Genomic DNA, 26,806 nt, shown 5'->3' with positions numbered 1-26,806 from the left:
GGGTGGGTGAGGGATATTGAGGAGGGCACCTGTTGGGATGAGCACTGGGTGTTGTATGGCAACCAATTTGACAATAAGCTTCATATACTGAAAAAAAAATAAAGGAGTGTCAATGTTGCTGGCAATGCCAACATTCTCAAGAATAAATCCCAGAAACAAATATTTTATCATATTTACTAATGAACAATAACCAAAGCAATTTCCTAAAGAACTGGTCTCATCAGTGTAGTATTAAATCGTTTCCTGGCTTTTGTAAATAGAAACCACTAGTGGACAGAGACACAGAACTATGAACCCAAACTACTTTTGTTGACTGGAATAAAACCACATCCAAGGATTTGATGTAATGACATTAGTACAGATATTTGGGGGCATATAGAAACAATTAATTAAGCAATTCTATTATTTAATTTCTAACATATTTCAAAGTTATAAAGTTCATGCAGTTTATGATAGAGTGAGAGTCCTGGATCCTTAAAAGGTAAAAGCAAAAGGTCTTTTTTTTTTTTTTAATTTTTCAGGGTATTAGGATGCCTGGGTGGCTCAGTTGGTTAAGTGTCTGACTTCAGCTCAGGTCACAATCTCTCAGTTCATGGGTTCAAGCCCCACATCGGACTCTGTGCTGACAGTTCAAAGCCTGGAGCCTGCTTCAAATTCTGTGTCTCCCTCCCTTTCTCTTCTCCCCCACTTGCTCTCTCTCTCTCTCTCACTCTCTCTTTCTCTCACTCTCTCTCTCTTTCAAAAAGATGAATATAAAATGTTAACAAAAAATAAAAAAAAATAATTTTCAGGGTTTTACACTTCATTCCATATCACATAGAAAACAGTACAGTCTAAATAAGCCCTGTCCAAAGGAATTTTCTATAATAATAAAAATGTTCTATATCTGCATTGTTCAATATTGTTTCCACTTATCATATAGGACAGTTGATCACTGCAAATGTAGCTAGTATGTATGACTGAGGAATTTAATTTAAATTTTTTTTTTTATTTTACTTAATTTCATTTCATTTACATGGTCATACATTTCTGGTGGCTACTGTATTGGACAATGCATGCATAGATTATAATAACTATTAGTTACATAAGGGTGTACACAGAGTGTTTATTATATATCCATATTGGGTATCTAAAATCTGATGATGGAATTCTCTAAGGACAGCTCCGTGAATGACCAAGGCGATAATTCATGAACTGTGCAAATGATCCCAAGATGGAAAAGAAGTAGCCAGTATTTAGTAAATAGGTCAGAATCTAAATTATGTAGATAATTTGTCTACATGATTAAAAAACACCATGGAGTATAGGGGTAGAACATTATAACATATACATATAGAAAAAGAGGCCAAATGCCTATATTTGAAATACTTATTTGCTAAATGAATTAGTAAACATCTAAGGAGACATGATAGATAAAGGTTGATTGTGTCTGTAGCAAAACTCTAACAGTATGGTTTCAAAAAGAAGATGCAATGTTAAGCAAGAGCAAGAACCTGTGTGGAACCCCACCATAACATAACATGGCCAGATACAAGTCTGATTTTTTACACCTAAAGAAAATAAGTGCAAAAGGGAAGAAAATTGCCAAGGGCGATGTAATAAGGCCAGGTATATAAAAGGCTAAAAAATTGTGAATACGACCAAACAAAGTATAATTCCAACATTCTACATGAAGAACTCCAGACTATTTCACTGCAGAATATCTGCAGAGGCCTTTAAATATGATTTAAGGTTCTCAACACTCTGGATGTTCCTACTGCATTTAAAATAAAACCTAAGCTCTTTACTATAGTCAATAGTCCCACAAATCTCATTCTTGTCTACTTTTCTAATATCATCACTTGCTACTCCCTTTCCTCTCCCACTCCCTCTCACCTCCCAGCTATGGGCCTCCTCTTAATTTCCATCATTGACCAAACTCTTCCAAGACCTTTGCATTTTTTTAATATCAAATTTATTGTCAAATCGGTTTCCATACAACACCCAGTGTTCATCCCAACAGGTGCCCTCCTCAATGCCCATCACCCACTTTCCCCTCCTTCCTACCTCCCATCAACGCTCAGTTTATTCTCAGTTTTTAAGAGCCAAGACCTTTGCATTTGCTCCAGTCTCTACATGTCTGACTCCTTATCTTTTAGGTGTCAAATAAATGTCATTTTCTCAGACAGCCCCCCTCCCTCATCACTGTTTATTTCCTTTCTGGTGCTTATCACATTCTGTGATTATTTCCATCCAAACACATTTATTGTCTATCTCCTCCCTCAGAATGTGTTTCATAAGAGCAGGAAAGAGCCATTTATTCTCTACCATTGTGTGTCACCCATGCCCAGTACAATACCTGGTAAACAGTAGGCACTCAATAAATCTGTATTTAATAAATAAAGGAATGGATGAATAAGAGGACACTTAAATAAAAACACAAATGTCAACAGAGAGAAAATTATAGACAACACATTTGAAAAAGCAGATGACGTGTCATGTTATGTAAAGTTAAAACCAAATCAACTCATTCTACAAGTTTTTACATACACATAACTCAGAGCTACCTCCTAAGTCATGAAATGAGATCTGTGTGTAAGTGAATGCCTATTAAACTACTACTGGTATTTTGAGTTTTTACCAATGGAGCACAACAGTATAAGTATTGTGTTAACATTATAAACATAAGTGCATTCGTGTATTCCACCTGTATGTTCCATTTTGTTCTTCACTACACACATATACACAGAATTATGCCTGACATATTACAAGAACTCCAAATATATGTGTTGAATAAGTAAATGGCTGAATGAATGGCAGGCAGTAATAGTAAAGTGACACCTTGTCATGACTTAATACATAGATTTCAATGCTTCGCAGATCAAATCATGCCCTAAAACACAGACCCATGCTAAGTAAAGCTGCTTTGAAAGGATGATTTTTAATCATTTATAGCAGAAGTATTATGGAAGTATAATACATGTCCACTTCACTAGGAATGTAAATCCAGTCAGGGCTTCTTTCTTAACAAAGAGAAGATAAATCATAAAGAAATAGGATACAGCAGTACTCTGACACATTTATTAAAAATTACAGAATGAGGGGCACCAGGGTGACTCAATTAGTTAAGTGTCTGACTCTTGATTTCAACTCAGGTCTCAATGTCAGGATTTGTGAGTTCGAGCCCCGTATCTGGCTATGAACTGTCAGCTTGGGATTCTGTGCTTGGGATTCTCTCTCTCCCTCTCTCTCTCTGCCCCTCCCCCTGCTTGCACTCTCTGTCTCTAAAGTAAAATAAATATTTTTTACAAAATTACAGAATGAAAACACTAAACATAGGATCTTGAAATACTCCAGTCAACAATCCCCTCTGGTTGTTGTAAGAAGCAGGAAACTATCTCCTACTCTATTATTTGCATTTCTTCTCTAACTACTCAGTAAATGCACTGCTAAGCAGAAGCACTAGAAAGACCAACATAATAGAAATTTTATAGCCAATATCCTTGAACTTATCTAAGAACTTAGAGAAAATAGTGCTCTGTAGTAGAAAAAATGGTATAAAAATAAAAAGGTAGACTGACTCCCTTATCAAAATAACATATTAATGATATATAGTAACAAACTGAATAAATCAACAAGTCTTTTTCAGTTTAACACTCTGAATAAAAATGGGAAGCATATTGAACCAACCCGATAAAATCATAAAATCTAAATTGAAGTATCGTGCCTCTGAAAACTAAAAATGGATAAATCACTGTCATTAAGGAAGAAATATCTTAACCTTCTTCAGGTTTTCTGATCATGATGAACTAAAAGAACTAAACTATCTTCCTGGATTAGCATCTGTACCATGATGAATACTAATGAGATACGTCAATATTAACGAGAAAAGGGCACACTGGTGTTAAGAAGCTTAGTCTAGAAGAAAAAGTGTAAATTTTGATTCAAAGAAGTTGACAGAATTCTGAACATTAGTGAATGACTTATGTAGCTATATAACTGTGCACATAATTAAAACAATTGCTATTTGTCTACTATCACCAAGGTTTTATTATTCAAAATTTTGAGAGCCAGTTCATTGACAATGGTCCCAGGACACTGGCCAAAAAGTCTCATCACATTATATTATTTCTTGCCTAGAAAATGGCATTATCAATTGTTTTTCCAATTTAAAAGATTTTTTTTTGCAATAACTGTGGGAGCTCCACTAATAATTTATATCATCTTGTAATTTAGTTTCTAGCTTGAAGACAAAAGACCACTATCTTCGTGATTAAGTGAGCTAGTAATAATATACACATGTGCAGCAGCTCAGAGCTCAACCACTAATTAGTTAATTAACTATACACCATTTTGAAAGGTACATAAGTTCAATTCCATGGAGCTGCATAGGACAAAGGTCCTATACATTAAAATAAATCATCACCACATTCAGATAGGCCCATTTTTTTCTTATGTAACACGTAACTCTATAAACTGAGGACAATTAAGAATGTGACCTTTAGATGCAGAGGTTTAAATCATCAACAGTCATGAAAGGCTGGTTTGAGATTAAATGTGGCACGGGAATAGGTTTCATTCACATTAAGGTTGGTCATTTGCATGACTGGCAGAGATTAATGAGGTAAATATAAAATACATTTCAAAGCAAATTTTATTACTCTTGTAATAAATAATACACTTATGTGAGAGTGTCAAATTACCCAACTCCATATTTTTGGAGTATAAAGTATATCATATAGTATATTATATATATATTTGGAGTATTTTAAAGTATAAAAGGGATTATTGAACTTTCATTATATCTTAGTTATAGACTTGTTTACCTCAGACTATCTTGAGCTTAATAATAATGGTACGACATTAAGGATATTAATGAGAAGAGCAACTAGCATTGGTCACTATATGCCAAGCCCTACATTAAATGCTTTATAATCATGATGTCTCTTAACTCAAGAAAGGACCTGGGAAGCTGGTACTATATAACTCTATAAACTGAGGACAATTAAGAATGTGACCTTTAGATGCAGAGGTTTAAATCGTCAACAGTCATGAAAGGCTGGTTTGAGATTAAATGTGGCATGCCACATTTTGCAGTCGCCATTTTGTAGATGAGGAAATTGAGGCTCAGTGTTGCTAACTACCTTGCCCCAATTCATAGTGTTAACACAAGGTCACAGCCAAGTCAGTGTGACGCCATAGTTGGTATGGTACTATATTGCAACTCACATCAAGCTTCCATTTGGTTTATTAATTTAAATGATGGGGCAAAAAAAGAGATACCACCACAACTTAAAGATCAAATGGAAACTGATGGCTTACAGATGAAATAGCATGCACAACTTTTTGTTATATACCTTAAGATATTTAACACTATCTTACCTGGTCAGGGAGAAGTGATGATATTTTATGTAGACCCCTTCACTGAGGTTAGAAATATCCCAACAATAGGAAAAAACATGTAGCTGTAAGATTGGGTTTCAACTACATGTACATTTATACTGCCTCAGGAGAGGTGGCTCTTCACCTGAGTCACTCCTTCCCTGAAGACAGTATGGGCCTGTATGTTAGATTTAGTTTGTATATTAGGGCACAGTCTGTGGTGTTCCCTGAAATAAATATCTAGAGTAAGCAGTCATTCACAGGCTGAATCCAATCCACATGCGTGTTTTGTTGGGCCCATGTAGTGTTTCATTAGTTTGTTTTTATTTAATCAACTACCCACATTTAAAAATAGGAAAATTTTACAGAAAAAAAACCCTGGATTTCCATCTTATCTCAGTAAACAATGACTTAGCAAAACTGATCTTAAATTCCTTCTTGATAAGTCCTTTGCTGGTGCCGGGTTTCAGTTGCCCCAGTAGACAACTGGAGGGTACATGCTTTCCATTCAGCCTCAAAGCCACTTCGCCCACAGACATTCTCTGCCAGGCCCCTTTTGGCATTTAGGTGGTTGTTCCTCATTTAGAGAGAAGCCTCATCCACCATCCAGCTTTGAGAACTTCTTATGTCCTCATGGGATTGTACTTGCAGCCTACTGTGCTGTTTGCACTTTCCTCCCTTGTTTTTTTAATGTGGTGCTGTGAAGGACAGCAGGGGTGGGCAAAGAGACCAAGATAGTGGTGCTGAATACAGACAAATTCTGTAAGCAAGAGGGTGATCTGGATCTCTGAAAGGATTGTTTCATATGGTTACTAAGCCACGAATACATATTTCATTCTGTGAAGACAAAGTCATTTAAAGGCGGTGATTCATCACTTGCATATTAAAAAATGCAATATCTAGAGTCAAATGAATTTAAAACTGAGTACAGAATAATTTTCACTGTTTAATTTCAATCCATATAATGTATATAAATCCATTCTTCTTTTTGTAGGTTTTGAACCACTCTACTAAAAGCTCTTCATATATAAAGAGCATATATACAATATATGGAAAGAGAGATAATCCTAGCATATATAAAGAGCATATATAAAATATGCTATGTATGAAAGAGTAAAATGGCAATAGAAGAATTATATGAATCTATACATATAATTATGTAATTTAAAATTACAAATATATTGGGGTGCCTGGGTGGCTCAGTCGGTTAAGCATCCAACTTCAGCTCAGGTCACGATCGTGGTCCATGAGTTCGAGCCCCATGTCAGGCTCTGTGCTGACAACTCAGAGCCTGGAGCCTGCTTTGTATTTTGTCTCTCTCTCTCTCTCTCTCTCTCTCTCTCTCTCTCTCTCTGCCCTTCCCTTCCTCACACTCTCTCTCAAGACTAAATAAGCAAACAAAATTTAAAATTACAAATATACATATATATTTATGTGTGTATGTGTATGTGTGTGCATATCTATGTATATACCCTTCCAAACTATTCTTAATGTAACTTTAAATCACAGTAATATTTTACAACAGAAAATTCTTACCTCAGCCAGAAAAACAACTAAGCACCAAATTAGCACAAAAATTAAGCTCTTATGGATAGTAACATATCGAAGGTATGTGTTCCATGTTGTCACTGGTGGTATGCTCTCAACATCGTCAAAAAAGCACTCCTAAAAAAAAGAATCATGGTTACTACAAGGAGACAACACTGTTTCACATGACCATCGTGGTTTTATTTTGAATCTTGGAAATAAAGGAATACTAGTATTCCTAGGTAAACAAATTTCAACAAATATAAACCACTATGAATGACATGTGTGATGTCACTCTATAACCAGTATAATGTCCACTGAAGCAACACAGCTTTTTGAAAAATGAGAAATGCTGTAAGTTTTCAAAATTCTGGAAGTATATCACTGATTATACAACTGTACCAGCTTCAGACAATTTCACCATTTTAATGTTTAACAGTGTCACACCCTTTATCAAATACATTGCACCATCAAACTGAATTTTCCTAGAACTCTTCTTGATTTAACTTATTTCTTCAGGGCTCCACGGACAAACAGTTTGGAATTTTGTTGGCTATAGAAGTTTGCTAATAGACATGAAGGCCAGCTGATGTTTGAAGGTTCCTCTCTCTTTCCAGATATGACTTTTTTTTTAATGTTTATTTATTCTTGAGAGAGAGAGAGAGAGAGAGAGAGAGCGAGCGCAGGAGTGTGAGTGGGGGAGGGGCAGAGAGAGGGAGACACAGAATCCAAAGCAGGCTCTAGGCTCTGAGGTGTCAGCACAGAGCCCGATGTGGGGCTCGAACTCATGAACCATGAGATCATGACCTGAGCCAAAGTCAGATGCTTTACCGACTAAGCCACCCAAGCGCCCCATGACTTGTTATATAATTCTAATCTTCAGTATATTTCCCTGAAAATCTTTTTTTAATATTTTTTCAATGTTTATTTATTTTTGAGAGAGTGAGAGAATGCGTGAGCACCTGCAAACACATATGAGCAGGAGAGGGCAGAGAGAGAGGGATTTAGAAAATCCCAAGCGGGCTCTGTGCTGACAGCAGAGAGCCCGATGTAAGGCTCAAACCCACAAACTGTGAGATAATGACCTGAGCCAAAGTCAGATGCTTAGCCGACTGAGCCGCTCAGGTGCCCCTCCCTGAAAGTTTTTATTTGTCCTTTGGTAAATGCATTTCGAAAATTTGAGAAAGAGCAGTTCCAGATAGTCCCAAAGGAAAAGATACTTTTGTTTCTTTTGAAGTCAACAAAATTCATAAGAGAATCCCCAGGAACTCTAAAAGGGGTTCCTATGAAATCGGAACATAGCAAACTAATTAGATGTAAAGACTTTTCTGGGGTATAGCTCAGTGGTAGAGCATTTGACTAAGATGTAAAGATTTTTGGAAGCAAATAAACCTGGATTTAAATCTAAGCTCCACTATTGACTTCCTGGGAGCTGTCTGAGTTTAGGCAGTGGGACTTCTCTAAACTTTAGGGGTTTTTTAATCTGTAAATGAAGATATGTACTTTCTAGGGTAGTGGGGTGACTGACATTAGGAGTGATCAGTAAGTAGTAACTATTATCAAGGCATCTGGGAGGTTCAGTCAGTTAAGCATCTGGACTCTTGATTTCAGCTCAGGTCCTGATCTCAGGGTCCTGAGAATGAACCCTGCTTCAGGCTCTACACTGACAATGCAGAACCTGCTTGGGGTTCTCTCTCTCTTCCTCTCCCTCTGCCCCTCCCCTGCTCATGCACATGCACATACGTGCTCTCTCTCTCTCTCTCTCAAAATAAATAAATAAACTTTTTTTTAAAAGGAACTATTATCAGTTGCAGAGATCATTCTTTACAACTAAATTTATAGGCTTACATTTGAGAAATTCATTCAGATTGATATGAAACCATACAGAAAAACTATCCCTTAGAAAACCTTTGTAAAATTACAGAAATACTGAAAGTATGTATTTTAGATATCACCTTTGCTGTTGTCTCATTTTACAGAAGAGGAAAAATTGGTCCAAAGATGTGAACTGACTTGTACCCTAACCAAAATCATACTACTCTTAAATGATCTATGTACTAAATATGGCAATTCATTAAAATGCTGCCTGATTCATCCAAGGCACTTGAGGAATTTTTCTAATAAAACCCAAAACACAATAAACAAAACCCCTCCTCTTGTATATTGCTTCCTATTTGAAGAATAAAAGCATTTTATTCTTTAAAACGTAATATAAAAGGCTTTCTACCTGAAGGTTGGCATAGTATATGTTGAGTTTCATAAACCTTCTTTAAGAGAAATCTGTCTAGAGAACAAACTTTAAAGCAAATTTAAAAGATAAAAGAAAGCCCACTCTAAATTAAGGTAAGACTGACGTATAAGCCAGAATGTGAGTTAGTCCTGTCAAGAGACTAGATGCTTACATACCTTACATAGACTACTTGCATATGAAATACTTCTTGGCCTCTAAATAACTGAAGCTATTATTTGTTTATATATTTATTTATACTCCACTTCTTTCTACAGAGATTTTAAGGTAGTAACAAAGCAGATTCATTATAATTTATAATTTTTCTAATTGATTACTGGCCTAGTAAAGAACCCAATACTAGCCCTTACGTTATTTTTTATAGGAAGAGATACATCCATGGCCAAAGGAAATAGTTCATTCTTGTACATTTTGAAGTTGCTTATATAATTTATGGATTCTGGACTTTTTGAATCTTTTTTTTTTTTAATTTTTTTTTCAACGTTTATTTATTTTTGGGACAGAGAGAGACAGAGCATGAACGGGGGAGGGGCAGAGAGAGAGGGAGACACAGAATCGGAAACAGGCTCCAGGCTCTGAGCCATCAGCCCAGAGCCCGACGCGGGGCTCGAACTCACGGACCGCGAGATCGTGACCTGGCTGAAGTCGGACGCTTAACCGACTGCGCCACCCAGGCGCCCCTGGACTTTTTGAATCTTAAAATAATCTCCACCTTAAACCCATTATTTGAGTAAGTTTTATATCACACTATATACTGCATTTCACTCAGTTGCCCTCTGTTGCAAACAAAAAACCACTGATAATTTATACATACCTTTAAATCTTCTTCATTAATTTCTTCACTTATATCCAAGCCACTATCTAGAGATAATCGCCTTGAATATATATCCATTTCAGTTAAGTTTGTCTGAGGGGCCAGTGACATTTTTCGTGTGGATGCTGTTGTCCTTCGGTGAATGCTTTGACCTTGGTTCACAGAGGTCATCAGGTTCAGAACAGACTGCCTTCTTTGTCTCTGAAATGTGGGGCCAGCATTGACCATGTTGCTTCGAGGCAGGACAGCCTCTCCTTGCTCGCCATCTGGAACTAAGGACAGCCTTCTCTCTAAAGGCTCATCAGGATCTCCTTCGATGCCATTCATTTGTAAGGGAGTCTTTTGAACAATTGAAAATTTCCTTATAGAGTTGATTGGATTAAGAATAGAGTTCTTCCTTTTTTCACCAAGCTCTCCAGTCTGTTTAAAAGATTGCTTTTTTGTTTCATTCCAGGAGACGGCCGCATCTCCTTCCAATGAGAAACGCCGTAAAGTCTCAGTTATGATGGAATTTCTTCTTTCTGCACTAAACTGGTCAAAAGACTCATATCCCATGAGCTTGGAGCTGAAGTCAGGCCGTAGATTTTGTAATTCAGAAAATGTCCCATAAAAATAGCAGCTACCTTCATGTAAAATTAATATTTTGTCAGCTTTCTTTAAATGTTCCATCTTAGAAGTGACCAAAATCCTAGTTTTGTTAGCCATCAATTTACAGACACAGCTTTAAGAATATAAAAAGATAAAAATAAGATATCAATTGTATAAGAATTTTATTACAAGTCTATATATTGCATTGTAACATTTTATTAATGTATTCTTGTGTAAAACATCTATCATACAATGTCATTATTATACTTAAAATACCTCTAAAAGTAAAAATAGCAATTAATTTGGCGCCTCTTTCATTATTACAGCATGAAATATATTACTGAATTATTAGAGTATGCTAAATCATAAAATTGAGTGTTAACAGACCTAGAGTGAAATTAAATATCTGATATTAAATAAATGTTGGACTTTGAGCAAATTGGCAACCCTCTGTGTCTTGGTTTGTTCATACAGAAAATGAGAGAATTGTTAGATAACCTTTAACGATCCCTGGGGAGAGGGGTGTATGCAATTCTGTGTCTTCTAAAATGTCAGAGCTTTCCTGTTCTTTACATTTTCTATTAATTTCCTTTTACATTTTAAGATGGCCACAAATTTATTTCTCAAGAGCTTATATTAAGACTAATCTGATTTATTTAAAAAAAAGCAACAAACCAGAGAACTGAATAATAAATTTAACCTTCCTCTAATAAAATTTCCCTTTAGCCTAAAAGTAAATCCTGACTAGAACCATCTAAGAGAGGCCACTTTCTTTTAGATATTAATACATTATATATTGTATAAAAAGAGGCATCATTCTAGATTATACTTTAACATACTAATATAGCTAACAAAGTGTATATTAGTAATAAGTTACTTATCACAATTACAGGATTGTAAAAATCTTAAGTATTAAATTTAAATTGTAGGAAAGGTGCTTCTAGGGGTAATACAGCCATTTTGTAGACATAGACTTCTACATCCTCATTGCTTAAAATCTTTATTTCAGAAAAGTATAATAATTCTCTTAATAAACTACTTTATAGCTCATGAAATCATTTTGAAACTGAAATCAAGTTGTAAAACTGTTCCTCTTAGGAACTTTACATACATTGTGCCCTAGTAGGAGCTCCAATAAAATGAAAATCCCTAGTTTTGTGTAACCAAGGAAGAGGTTCTATAGAAAGTATTGAGGTATATAAATAGTCTGAGCATTCACCTACATTAAAACATTCAGCTTGTTTACTTTCTAAGAGACATCCTATCTAAGGAGAAGACAGAATAAAATACTAACACAAAAAAGTAAAAATGTTAAGCACAATAACCATTTAAAATAATATATGCCACAAGGCAATAATAATGTAAAAACTACATAGTGATTGTTTTGACAATAGCAATGGAAGAAATTGGTTTACTATGTGGTCAGAACAGGTTTTAATGGAAGTGATTTTGAGTCTTCACTGTGAAGGGAAAATCAGATTTGGGTGAGTGCTATGTCACATTCTACCACAATGGTGGCCATATTTCTCAAGGGTAAAATGTCATCTATGATATAGTTGTGCTTTCTTCTCTTTTAGCATGGCATGAGCATTATAAATTATTTAAAGAACATACCTTTCAAATATTTCTTTTTCTGTTAAAACATCCAGGTATCCAAAAGGAGAGTCTAACAGGTATAAATCAGCATCTTTGTACACTGCTCTGAAAAGAAAATGGAAATTAAATTATATTTTTAAATATCTCATGCCATTTAGTACAAATAATTTTAAATGAGAATCAAAAGGGTAAGTCTTAAAAGATTTTTATGGGTTTTCACAACATTTCAAGAATGATTAAACTGGTTTTGCTAAATGTAAATGATATAAACTAGCAGAAGTTAACAAACTGAATCACACCAGACCATACAATTTAAAATACTACCTTGAAAAAAGAAAATCTTTAATAATAGTATTTGTTTAGAGTCAAGAACCATGCTATGTGCTGGGAACACAGTGGTAAAAATTACATAGTCCCTGCCCTCAAAGATCTTGCATGTTGGTGGGAAAGCAAAAAAGAAAATGGACTGTTTCAATGCTATAAAATGTCAGAGACAGCAACTAAATAGCAGCATGAGATAAAAAGAAATGTTAAGTGTCTTTCAGTGTTGACTGCTACCAAAAAATTTTGGTATTGTGGCTGTAATATTACTGTTGGATTTTGCTCCATGTAGTTTCAGTCTTTGTACCATATTTATAAGAATTCCGAACAAGAAAGGATAAATAATTCACAACAAAAATGTACACCCATATCCGTTTTATTTTTTAAGTTAAAAATATGTAAGTGATGAATCACTAAATTCTATTCCTAAAACCAATATTACACTATATGCTAACATATTTAAATAAATTTTTATTTAAATAAATTGAAATAAAAACTTGAAACAAAAATAAATTAAAAAATAAACTTTTTAAATGTTTATTTATCTTGAGAGAGTGAGAGTGCGAGTGAGCATGAGCAGGGAGGGGCAGAGAGAGAGAGAGAATCCCAAGCAGGCTCCACACTGTTAGCATAGAGCCCAATACAGGGCTCAATCCTAAGAACTTTGAGATCATGACCTGAGCCAAAATCAAGAGTCAGATGCTCAACTGACTGAGCCATCCAGGCACCCCATAAATAAAAATTTTATGAGCAAGTAAAATCTTCATTAAATTGATCTTAGAACAGTAATAAGATGAAGATATAGTCTCATGTTAATAGAAATGAGATTAAATCTTCATAACATCTAAGCTTTTCAGGTGTGGTTGTTAGTAGCACTACCCTTACCCCATGCATAGGATTCAGGATTTATGTATAACTCTTGGTATTTTCTGCAAAAATTGTATTCAATTAAAAACTAGAAATGGCAAAAAGGCAAAGTGAAATCTAAAAGAACTTTTGCAACATAGGGGCACCTGGGTGGCTCAGTTGGTTAAGTCTTTGACTTCAGCTCAAGTCATGATCTCACAGTTCATGAGTTCAAGCCCCATGTCAGGCTCTGTGCTGACAGCTGGGAGCCTGGAACCTGCTTTGTGTTCTGTGTCTCTCCCTCTTTCTGCTCCTCTCCTGCCCCTGCTCATATTCTGTCTCTCTCTCTCTCTTTCTCTCTCAAAAATAAACATTAAAAAAATTTTTAAAGAACTTTTGCAGTATAAATTATTTTTAAAGATAACATGCAAGAACTAGATAAAAGACCCCTATCAAAATACACCCTCAAGGTCTTTTACTGCCCCCTGCTCTGTCTTGCTTCTCTCTCTCCTTTACATCTATGACCACAGTTTCTCAAGAATTGGAAATAATATATTCACAACCCAAAACTGGACAACACGTAATGTGACACATTCCAATCAGAATAACAATAATTATTTTTAATGGTAGCTCAAATTGTGTGCACCTTATAAATAAAACCAAATTTTAAAGTTTTGTAAATACAGCCTCAAGTCTATGTTAAATGCCTAGACACCACATAGCATATCTTAAGTTTTGAAATGGAATGTTTAAGATAAGTCTTACTTTGACTCAAAGATTAGTCAATTTCTATTTATTTAGAAGCCATTATCTTGTCTGTGAATAATTAATACCTACTGATTTATTACTTCACAAGTAATCCCCAAATCAAGTCATGGTTTAATGCCAAGAGTCCAGAGGACCTGGTTCAAATTGTGACTCTACCATTTCCTGGTATAGTTTTTACAAGTGAAGCTCTAACAGCCTCAATTATCTGATGATCTCTTCTATAAAGTGGGGAGAACAATTTTCTCTTTGCAGGAGGATATGAAGATTAAGTAAAATTACACACGCATACATTAAGCCTAGAATAATACCAGGCAATTGCAGGTGCTCCGTAAGTTAGTTTACTGTTCCAGACTTTGAAAGCAGGAGAAACTAAGGGAAAGGAGCCAAAATATCAATCAGTCAATGTGATTTGTTGTTGACAACTTTGGCAACACAGTGAGAAGAATTCTATTCAAATAAAACTGGAGGAACATTTGACATCTCATCTCACCAACAACTTTTTAAACTGAAAGTTCTCGTTTAACCACAAAGTTTTCTTCTTGACACAAATTAACTTTATGTACTTCTCTTCGACAGCTCAAAACGCTTAAACCAAGAATGTCTCTACCAAGGGACTTCACTGTCCCCTACAATGTTAGATGTGCTTGTCCTACTTATTTTTCCTTTAAAGATTATAGACTTTAAGCCAAGTGACATCATTTGCCTTGATATTTTTGTTATGAAATTGTTAATTATGTTGAAAATTTGAAAATTAGGTTTTTCTAAACCAAGAAGTATAAACAGAAGTTTAAAGCAGGTGAGTACGTTGTGGGGTGGGTGAGTGGGGACCCCCTGATCAACTTAAAAGAAACACTTTTTTTTCCTTGTGTTGTGCAGAATTCCTGAGTTTTCTATTTGTAGTAAAGCATACCATAAGGCAACAAATATACAGACACCAAACTAAGAGCATGCATTTTGAAAAAGCCATCACCTTTATCAAATATGAATAGTAAATCCTTATCTATAGTTCATAAAGGTGATTCTTAACCTGCTAATTATAAAACCCCAGGCATTTTTCAATTCCAGAAACAAAATATAAAAAAATAGAGCAATATCTATAATTTTTACGGGCATATTTACAACAAAAGCTCACTGAACCAATAATCAGATATTCACCTTGCTAAGGAAATTCTTGCTCGCTGACCTCCACTCAGTGTGATTCCACCCTCTCCAAGAACGATATTATCCTTCTCTGCAAACTTGGAAATGTCCTATTATCGAAAAAATGAAGTCAGAGAGGAATTGTTAGTATATTTATGAATTTGAAAGGTATACTTTCCTTCAAATGTAATCATATATTAGACTGTTGCTTTAACCACAGCCAAAATTTAAAACATTTCATTCTCAATTATTTCAAATCCACTTCAATTGGTCAAAACATGGTTGAAATTTTAGAAGTAATTTTTTCTTTAACCTCTAGAATTTCATTCATGATCATGAAATAAGAATTGGAAAATATCAAAAGGTAAACCATATGTATATTTATGGGCGTGTAAACACGGGTGTATATAATCCATAGATTTGTTACACAAACTCAAGTACTACCAACATGCTAAAATGCATTACTTTCCAATTTCAACTCATTCTTCTAAAAGAAAATCTCCAGACACGAATAAACCTAACAAGAAAAACTGAAAGAACACTACTCCCATCCCCTGCAGTACCTAAGCATATTCAGTGGATGACCAAGAATAAAAGGCAATTCCTTTCCATACTTTTCTCATCCACCCACCACCACAGGCTTCTTCCCCATCCATCCTCAGCAACTCAGCCCCATGTGCTTTGCCATCTACTTTGTCTCTCCTGTCATCACCACCTTTCCACATGGGGCATAACATTCTTACTCCCAGTTAATAACTTCTCCAAGGCAACAAACATGCTAGACATTGTAAAAGGAGATTAGAACTTATAACAAATAGTCCTTGGAGAATAATCCCGGAGAATGCTAAATAACATCCCAATGACTTAATTAATCCTTTTAAGACAGGTTACAAAACAGTACCCAATTAAATGGCAAATTAATTGTACAGAGAACAGAAGTATCCATACAATATAGAAAATTCTACAAGGCTTTTTGGAAGTGATTAAGTTGGCCTGAGACATGAAGAATGAGTTAGGTAACACTCTCCCTTTAGTTCAAAAAAAGTTACTCTCCCTGTGCTCTTCTCACCCCCAAATACCTGCTCTTTTCTTTTGTTACCACTTTCTTCTTTCTCCCTCCACTAAAAAAAGCATTTCTATACTATGCCTCCTTTTCTTTAACAATCAAGAAGAATCCACCACCTCTCCTTGACCTACCACCACCATTATCAATATTTAAATTGTCAAAATGGTTACTTCTGTTATCCATTTGTTTCTGTTGTCTACCTTATGAAAGTTTATAGAACTTCATACACAAACTCTAAACTTACAAAGCAGGTAAATTAACAAATATTCATTTATATTAAAAATGATTTTGCAGCTCCTGTAGGCTAGAACCATTACCCCCAAAGAACTGTTAATGTTAGTACTCCTGACCTAGGGGAACCAAAGGTCTGAGATAAAAAGTGCTGACATTTTGGAGGAGATTCAGTAGGACTCAGTGGAATTGACTATGCTGGCATTGGAGAAATATCACACACAGAGAGGTCACTGACAGCCAGTAGCCCTACAGATGAGAAGGACCTTCATAGTTATGAGATATATCAAAGAAAGTGCTTCATTTCTTTCTACTGAACTAAATGATTTTTTTCAACTCATGAGCCAAGCCATATATCTAGGATTCTATCCAAAACCAAGGACTCTAGCTAAATCCCACACTCTAGAGCCTGAAATCTTCAGCCTCACTGAAGAAGCACTTCCAAGAACTTCTTGGTTTTTATGCCTTTACTCAGCTGTGCTATGAAGCACATCCTCTGTACTTGATTTAGAGCAATTAGCAAGAAAACTGACATGTGTATTTCTTTTCTCCTGTACCATATTTGCTTCCCTCCAATCCCATTCTCTTTTAAAAAATAAATCCTTTGGAGTAAGAAAAATCAAGAATAGTTTGCCTTATGTGAATATATTGAGTGCAGGCTTTTTATAAAGGAAGGAGATTTATAAAGGAAGCTATTAATAAGCCAGTAGATGCTGAAACTATTGGAGTTTTCAGTTCCCCAAATTTGAATTCAACACCATACTAGTTAAATCAGTTAAAAGCTTTTAAAAGCGTTTAAATTTAGAAATATCAGTAGTTATGTTGATGGTATGATTATGTCACAGTTTCACTTAGGGGATAGAATATGAATGTAGAGGATACAAAATCTTAGCCTAGTACGAGCATCAATAAAGATTTATGGAATGAAGGAAGAGAGAAAGAGGGAATGGAGAAAGGGCAGATAACCAAACATCAAGCAACAAAGAAATGGGTACATATAAGAAAAGGAAATGAAGAAATGTGTACAAAGTAGAGAAAGAAAATGGGAAAGGAATAGTATCAGAAGAAGTAGATACCTGTAGAAAAAGGTGATCCATTTTCTATTCCTATACTAGTATTTTTGGTTTTGGTCATTTAATAGAGTTAAGTATGATTTAATATCTGACAAACAATTATTATTCATAAATGTTTTGACTTTTTGTTTATAGTCTTCTATATAATAACAATATCAATAACACCAATAATAATAATAATAGCTAAAGAATACTGAGTGCCTACTACATGTCAGATACCATTTTAAGCACTTTACATGTATTAGCTTTTAAAATATTCATCACAGCCCTATCCTCATTTTAAATATGAAGAAATTGAAAGTTCAAAAAGATAAACCAAGGCAGATAATGTTTTAGACCTTTCAATAAGAGCTTACGATGTTCTTCATCTATGTCCTATAAGTTTCCCATTAGATTTATCCCTAATACTTTTAAATTGGGATATAATTGAATATAGTTACAAATATATTTTTCTTGTGAGAAGAACTTACGAGATTTGCTCTCTTAGTAATTTTCAAGTGTACGTTACAGTATTGTTAGCTATGGTCACCTTGCTCTACACTACATCCCCAGGATTTACTTATCTTAAAACTGTAAGTTTGTACCTTCTGACCCCCTTCATCCATTTCACCCTCTCACTCTCTCTTGCCTCTGTTTCTGGAAACCACCCCTCTGTTTGCTATATCTATGAGTTCAGGTTTTTAATATTCCACCACTAAGTGAGATCATACAGTATTTGTCTTTCTCTGTCTGGTGGATTTCACTTGGCATACTACCTTCTAGTTCCATTCATGTTGTCGCAAATGGAAGATTTCATTTTTTTTTATGGTTAGGGTTATAATATCCCATTGCATATATGTGTAGGTGGGTAGATATAGACAGACAGACAAAATACTTTCTTTATGCATTCATCTGTTTATGGGCACTTATGTTGTTTCCATGTGTTGGCTATTCTAAACAATGCTGGAGTGGTCGTGGGGGTACAGATATTTTTCAAGACAGAGATTTCACTCCTTTCAGTCAAATACCCAGAAGTGCAATTGCTAGGTCATATGGTAGTTCCATTCTTAATTTTTTTTGAGGACCCTCCACACTGTTTTCCATAGTGGCTGCACCAGTTTACATTCCTGCCATTATCTTTCAGTATTTCATTATCTTTCAGTATTTATTATTTTCTACTATTGTGAATTGAATAGCTTTCTATTTTTACTCCTTGATAACTATTGCTTGTGTGAAGAAAAGCTAGTTATTTTTGTATGCTTATCTATTGTCCAGACATCTTATTATATTCCCTTATTAATTCTAACAGACTTCTGTTTTCTGTTTGTTTGCTCTTTGCTAGAACTTCTTGGGTTTTTTTGGATAAACAGCCTTTTCATGAACACAATATTATCCCTATTTTAAGACAAACAGCATTAACTTTTCAGCATTAAAAATAAGGTTTACTTTGGGATGTTGGGTTAAAATAAAGTTACTGTATTTATGAAGTTCCTTCTACTTCTATTTTTACTTTAAATTTGTATTACAAATTACTGCTGATTTTTATGTACACTTTTAGCATCTACTGACCTTGCTATATGGTTTTCTTCCTTGTCCATATAACAAATTATGCTGTATTTACAGATTTCTTTACACTGAAGCACTTTTGCATTCCTATCATAAACCTTTCTTTGTCATATTTTATCATTTCTTATATCATGCTGGAATCTATTTATTAATATTTCATCTGATAACATTTTACTTAAATATCTATATCATAAGTATGATTAACTGTAGTTTTATTTTTTTATATTATTTTTCAGATTTTGGTCCTAGACTATTCTGGCTTTAGAAAATGAATTGGAAAAAAGGGAACCCTCGTGCATGGTTGGTGGGAATACAAAAAGTAAAATAAGACACGAAGACAAGTACTCATGATCTCATTTATATATGGAATAAAAAAAATGAATGAACAAAACAGAAACAGACTCAGATACAGAGAAAAAACTGGTGGTTGCTGGAAGAGAGAGGGATGGGGGATGGGCAAAATAGGTGAAGGAGATTGAAAGGTAGAAACTTTAAGACACAGGGATACAATGTACAGCATAGGGAATAAAGTTAGTAATGCATAACAACTTTGTATGATGACAGATGGTAGCTACATTTATCATGGTGATCACTTCATAATACATATAAATGTTGAATCATTATGTTTTATACCTGAAAGTAATATAATATTGTATGTCAACTACACTTCAATTTAAAAAAAAAAGAGAATTAGTTGAAGAGCTTTCTATCTTTTTCTATGGTTTGGTATAGTTTAAATAATATAGGAATTATATATTAGTTAAGGGTGAGATACCGTTCAATTATAAAATCATCTAATGATAATGCCTTTTGAAGTAGTAGACACAAAGCCAGCTTTATAGTGGCAATATGTCTATTCAAGTCTTTTTTTAATGTTTATTTTTGAGAGAGAGGGAGAGTGAGAGAGAGACAGAGCACAAGTTGGGGAGGGGCAGAGAGAGAGAGGGAGACCCAGAATCGGAAACAGGCTCCAGGCTCTGAGCTGTCAGCACAAAGCCGGATATGGGACTCGAACTCAGGAATGGTGAGGTCATGATCTGAGCCAACACTTAACCAACTGAGCCACCCAGGCACGCCTTCAAGTCTTTTTGTGCTTTGAAAGAAATTTTGATCATTTATATCTTGCTAGTAAATCACCCAGTTTCTCTAGGTTAAGAAAGGTTTTCTTAGGTTTTTAATTTTGGATAGCAGTGGTAATAACCTCTGGTAGATGTACCATACTTAAAAAAGAAGACAATGGTATTTTACATACCACTAAAATGCTGTCAAGGGATGCATTGCTAAAAGATAAAATCTTTTCTAACACAACGTATTCAATTAATTATCAGTTTTGATCTTAATTTTGAAGATCTCTCCTCTTAAACTAAGACAGATTAAATATGTAATGGTTTTATTAGGGGAAATACTGGTGTAAAAGGAGATAGGAAAGAAAGCAGGGAGGCTGGGAGATATGTGAGACCTTAGTCCAAGTCCAACCCCTGAGTGAAGGAGAGAAGGCCAGAAGGTTGTGTGGAAAGACCCTAGACCACCATCTGAATCTAACCAACTTTTGAAAAGCCATCTGGGAATCTCTGAACCAAAACCAGCTACTAAGTAAGTCCCACGTCCTCTAAACACAAATCTGCTTCTGTATCCTGCCACACTCAATCATTCATGGGAAGCTGCCTGTGCAACTTGAAGTCTCAAGACAAACTCAGTGAGTGGAGGATTTCAATGTATGGCAACTGGGGCCATTTCTCAGATCCGCTTCCTGCAACAGTGATCCATAAGGCATATCTCATAACCACCGCAATACCTTACCCCCCCAAATTGGCAAAGGATATGAAATCAGAACGACAAACAAACATGAAAATATCTCACCAGCCATCATGGAACTACAAATTAGAAAAGAGAGAGACAGAGACAGAGAGGGAGAGAGAGATAGGACTTTTTACAAACTAGAATGCCAAAAATTAAAGTCTCTGTCAATAACAAGAGATTTCAAGATGTGAGTCAATGGGAACACTAATAAATGACTGGTGATGGTATAAACTGATACAGCTACTTTAAAGTACAATTTGGCAGTGTCCAGTAAAATTGGAAATGTGCACATATACCCTAAAACACCACAATTCAGTTGCTAGATATCCACACCAGAGAAACTCTTGCAGATGTGCAAAGAGAAATGTTGAAAGATTTTCATCGCAATATTAAGTAAAATCTTGAAACAATCTAAATGTTCATCGGTATCAGAATGAGTAAATAAAATGTGATATAGGATTATAATATAACAGTTAAAAAGAATGAAACAAATTTCTACATGTAAGTAGCGTGTCTAGACCTCAAAGAGGTAATAGGAGCAAAGAAAGCAAGTTGAAGAATGATGTATATAAAGTATACCATTTACATAAATTCTAAAACTACACAAACAAAACTGTTAAGTATTGTTTGTTGATAAGTATATGTATAAATGGATGTATATTCATTTAAATAAATCGGAAAAGTACATACCACATTCATCACAGTAACCACTTGAAAGTTGGGGTTTTGTAGAAGAATAATGGTGGAAAGATTTGGTAAAAAGTTATACTTAGGGGCGACTGGGTAGTTCATTCGGTTGAGGGTCTGACTTAAGCTCAGGTCATGATCTCCCAGTTCATGAGTTTGAGCCCCATATTGGGTTCTGTGCTGACAGCTCAGAGCCTGGAGCCTGCTTCAGATTCTATGTCTCCCTCTTTCTCTGCACCTCCCTCACTCGAGCTCTGGGTCTCTCCCTCCCTCCCTCTCTCTCTCTTTCAAAAACAAACACTAAAAAAAAAATTTTTTTTTTAAAGTTCTATTTAGAGGGCAGGGCAGCTGGGTGGCTCAGTTGGTTTGGCTCTTCATTTTAGCTCAGGTAATGATCCCAGGTTTGTGCGATCAAGCCCTCTGCCAGGCTCCTTACTAAGCATGGAGTCTGCTTGGGATTCTCTTCATCTCTCTCTCTCTCTCTCTGCCACCCTTCTCTCTCTCTCTAAAATAACAATAAAATAAAGTTCCACTTAGAATTTCTCCAGGCCCCTAATAATGCAATTAGAAAACAGGAATATTATCATATAATGTTTCCTATCCAGAATGGACCCTAGTGGTACAGACTACCTTTTAAAAAGCATGAAAAAGAAAAGAAATGAGAGGAAAAGAAAAGAAAAGATTTCCACACCTGAAAAGAGTTGAGGTTCTGAGCTAGTATATTTAGACTCCTTTTCTGGAATGAAGCCATTTGTGAAGAAAAATGTGTGTACATGTGGATAATTTCATAAGTTTCTTAGAGAGTGTAATTAATAGGAAATTGCTAAGTTTCAAATGAAACAAAATAGTGGGAATAGATTGAATAGAATCGTGAATAAGCTCATTATTTTAAGATCAAATATATTAGTAATACCAACATCCTGTTCCTAACGTGAGTACTTGCTCTGATTGCCTAGTTTATTGATCATTTGTAGATTTCTTTATTAGTGTTTGGCTTTTTCTATTTGATTAAATATAAAACACTTTGTTTTGTATACATAAACTTTATCTTTCATGATTACTAAGGGCACTCAAATCTGGTAATATATTTGCCTTAAGGGTGTTGGTTTTCAGCCTTCACAGCACATTTTCTTTCATGTGAAAATTATAATCCAAAAAAAAAGTTATGCCACTTGGTACTATCATGAGTTTAACAAGCAGTGTTGCTTAGAGAAGACCTGTGCACAGAGACAAATGCTATTTTCTCTTTATTTGCACATAGCTTGAGTTCCTTTGGAGCTATCCACAAAAATTGTTACAGGAAATCATTCAGTGACATTAAGATGCTGGGCATGATTTGACTTCTTAAATAAAAATTGATGACTAAGATTTTTTTAAATATTTATTTATTTTTGGGAGAGAGAGAGAGTGTGTGTGTGTGAGAGAGAGAGAGAGAGAGAGAGAGAGAGAGAAAGAGAGAGAGAGAGAGAATGAGCAGGGGAGGGGAAGAGAGAGAGGGAGACACAGAATCCAAACCAGGCTCCAGGCTCCGACCTGTCAGCACAGAGCCCGATGAGGAGCACAAACTCATGAACTGCGAGATCATGACCTGAGCTGACAGCAGAGTTTATCTACAGATAAAATAAAATATGTGGACCATTGGTTCTCAAAGTGAAGTATGTAGACCGATTATTTCAGAATCACGTGGGGAGCTTGTTAACAACGTTGTACCTATTCTTACTCAGATGAATTAGGGAAGAGCCCAGGAATTTGCATTTTGTGGTTATTATACCTACTCAAACAGATACTTACTCTTTAGGGTAATTTCCTTTACAATGCTGGTCAGAAAGGCAAATGCCATCTTCAAAGAACTCTGTGCATGTACTGGGTCTGTTTGAGATTGTAAAGCACTTTGAAAATACTTAGATAAAGAATACTAGAGAGGGTCAAAGTAATGCTATAATAAGTGTGCAATAAAGATTAACTTATTATTAAGAAAAGCATTCTATACTCAATGTGATGGATGCACTTCTCACACAAATGTTTACCATTTTATTTTTTTTAAATGCACCTAAACGCCACCCTAATATGGTTCAACTGAGCCAGACAAACCAGAAGTTGTTAAAGAGGAACTGCTAACATAAAGTTCATTAATTCTGACTTGAGAATACATTTATTACATTAAAGAGGGGGAGAACTTTAAGAAAAGGGTGGAGTGTTACATTTAATGGTTCCTTGCAGTTTTGCAATATTTGCTGAGTACATTTGAGCTTCCTGTGACTTTGTAGATAGGAAAAATCATAAACCTTGCTTTATGGCTACCTTATCATTCTTTAGAACAACCTTGACAATATAGCTGCTTGTGGTAAGGGAGCAGGGTGTGAAGCTTGGGTTGAGGGGACATGAACTTTAGAGGGAATAACATGCCATAAAGCATGTCTTTAACAGTAAATCATCGGCCAGTTAGTGCCAGTGTTATTAATGTTTAATAATTACTAAGCACTTTTGCTTTATACACAGGGAAAATGAGCATGGAGGGAGAAGAAAAGAAGTGTTGGGGGAACAGAAAGAAGGGGTGAGGAGGAGAGAGGAGGGAAGGAGAGAATGTGAGAAAGTCAAGAGTTGTAGGAAGAAAGAATTAATTAACCATTTTTGCACATAGCTTTTGTAAACGTGGATGTGTTATCTTGAGAGTGTTGGGTAGCTCTGTATGATATATCAACAGAGGTTAACTTCTACAGCAGGAAATATACATGAATGAATTCATAAATTAAAAATTGGAGTTCTGTTTATTAGGAAAGATAATTTTTGACCTAAGTCAAACTTGATACACATAGCTGTACATAAAAATACTGACTAAAGATTAACCCTTCTGGAAAGCATAAGAAGTGAGAACTTTTTGTCAACCTGAAAAATAAAAGCTCTTCTTTCCCTGAGATTTGGCACTGGCCAGATTTATAGCAAAAAACTCAAAATCCAGTATAATTTTTATTGTGGCCAACAAAAGTACAAAAAGCTAGTTCTTTTACATAATGGATGTTACAGTCTTGTCACCAATATTAAACAAAACTTTAAACTATTAAATTAAATTATTAAATTAAAATATTAAACCATTGCTTAATATTCAGATATATGCATACATATATGTGGTTTTATGCATGAGCTTGTGAGTATATATGCAATTTTGTTCATATCTCTAGCCTCTTTAGTGTTTATTTCTGTATGTGTGTAAGTCTGTATTTGTATTTGAAAATAACATAAGCATTTTTATTTTATTTTTTAACATTTATTTATTTTTGAGAGAGAGACAGAGTGCGAGCAGGGGAGGGCCAGAGAGAGAGGGAGACACAGAATCTGAAGCAGCTCCAGGCTCTGAGCTGTTGGCCCGGAGCCCAACGTGGGGCTGGATCTCACAGTGAACTCACAAACTGTGAGATCATGACCTGAGCCGAGCTTAACCGACTGAGCCACCCAGGAGCCCTACATAAGCATTTTTATTTATTTATTTTTAATTTTTTTTAATGTTTATTTATTTTTGAGAGAGACAGAGACAGAGCATGAGTTGGGGAGGGCAGAGAGAGAAGGAGACACAGAATCCAAAGCAGGCTCCAGGCTCCAAGCTGTCAGCACAGAGCGTGATGTGGGGCTCGAACTCACGAACCATGAGATCATGACCTGAGCTGAAGTCATATGTTTAACTGACTGAGCCACCCAGGCGCCCCTACATAAGCATTATTAAAGGAAGACCTACAAAATGCAATGATTTAAGGTACCCTGGGTAAGTGCAGTTAGGAAGTACAGTTAGAAAAGATACTTGATTAAATAAAATTTTGGAAAAAAAAAAGATACTTGAAACAAACAAAAGAATATTGTTTCTTTTATTCTGGCTCTACATTAGACTCATTTAACTCCAGATTTCAGATTCTCTGAAATGACATTTAAAAATCTACTTTTGAAAAGCTCCCTAGGTGATTTTGATTCAGTTGATCTAAGAATTGGCATTAGGAAGCTGTTAATTCCTTTACTATCTCTTCTAGGTCTACCCACCCAAGATTCTGGGACACATCCAATGCCTGATAAGGCACCCTTTTCCTAGTACCTTGCCAGCTCATTAGTATCCCATGGTTGATCCTGCTCTGGACTTCCTAACTAGTCTCCTAGCTCCCTAGTAACTAAATCTCCTGATTTGTAATTCAGTTCCTTAGGAGACAAGCTTCAATACTTTCTTACCTGTTTTCTCTGAATACCACCATGACCCTTATTTTCTCAAGAGCTGACTGGAAGACCAGCTGCTCAACTTGGTCTGAGGTTTCCTCTCCTATGTGGACTTGCCCAGCTACTTGGACTTCCATATTTTATTTTTAAATTTTTTAAAAATATGTCACTTATTATCAATTGTACCTTTAAAAAATTTTTAACTTTATTTATTTTGATAGAGGGCAAGAGTGAGAGCAGGACATAGGTAGAGAGAGAGGGAGAGAGAGAATCCCAAGCAGGCTCTGCACTGCCAGTGTAAAGATCGATGTGGGCTCGAATTCACAAACCGTGACATTATGACCTGAGCCAAAGTCAGACGCTTAACCAAATGAGCCACACAGGTGCCCTGGACTTCCATATCTTAAATTAGAGGTTATGAGGCATGGACATGAACATGAGATTCTGCCTCAAGGGTAAAGGAAAAGGAGAAGATATTTTGGGAGAAGATCGGGGAAGAAATTTCCTGATTTATTTAAATTTCAAGTGTGTTAGTATAGGTGGTTTTCCCAAGATATGCTTATTTAGGACCATGGTAGCTTCACATATCATTTCCATGAAAACAAATAGCCTTGCTAAAAATAGTTTTCACAACTATGTCATGGAATTCTCAATGCCATTAGGTCACAAGTCTTTGTTATCATAACATTCTCCTGTACAAATGGCAGACTTACAATCTTAATGGTTTAATAATACTGTTACCATCATAGTGAGATTAACTAGCCTGAAGTTCTAACTTAAAGTCAGCAATGTTCAATGGATAAGTCATTAGGTTCTAAGATAGAGTTTCTCATCTAATAAGCAATAACCCTAATTGAGCACATAAAAAAAAAAAAAAAGAGGAATCAGAAGACTTGGATTCTCTTGCTGGTCCCATCAATTATGGATCTTCAACAAGTCTCTTAAAATTTTACTTCCTTTTGTTTAAAATTTGAATAACAATATTTGATAAACTTCTAACC

At 35.4% G+C, this 26,806-nt stretch overlaps 1 protein-coding gene across 1 annotated transcript in view; it reads right to left on the bottom strand.

The window, feature by feature from the left end:
* Positions 1-26,806, bottom strand: part of CFTR (CF transmembrane conductance regulator) — a 158,722-nt gene that overhangs the window by 76,701 nt on the left and 55,215 nt on the right. Inside the window, exons 11-14 of the mRNA XM_032592502.1 lie at positions 15,225-15,319; positions 12,153-12,239; positions 9,951-10,671; positions 6,898-7,026 (exon numbers count right to left, since the gene is read on the bottom strand). Coding sequence (XP_032448393.1) covers positions 6,898-7,026; positions 9,951-10,671; positions 12,153-12,239; positions 15,225-15,319 — 1,032 coding nt within the window. The remainder of the gene's footprint in view (positions 1-6,897; positions 7,027-9,950; positions 10,672-12,152; positions 12,240-15,224; positions 15,320-26,806) is intronic.

The sequence above is a fragment of the Lynx canadensis genome, chromosome A2 (genome assembly GCF_007474595.2).
Source record: "Lynx canadensis isolate LIC74 chromosome A2, mLynCan4.pri.v2, whole genome shotgun sequence".
Classification (NCBI taxonomy): domain Eukaryota; kingdom Metazoa; phylum Chordata; class Mammalia; order Carnivora; family Felidae; genus Lynx; species Lynx canadensis.
Note: the sequence above shows the minus strand (reverse complement) of the source record. Positions and strands in the feature narration are given on the sequence as shown.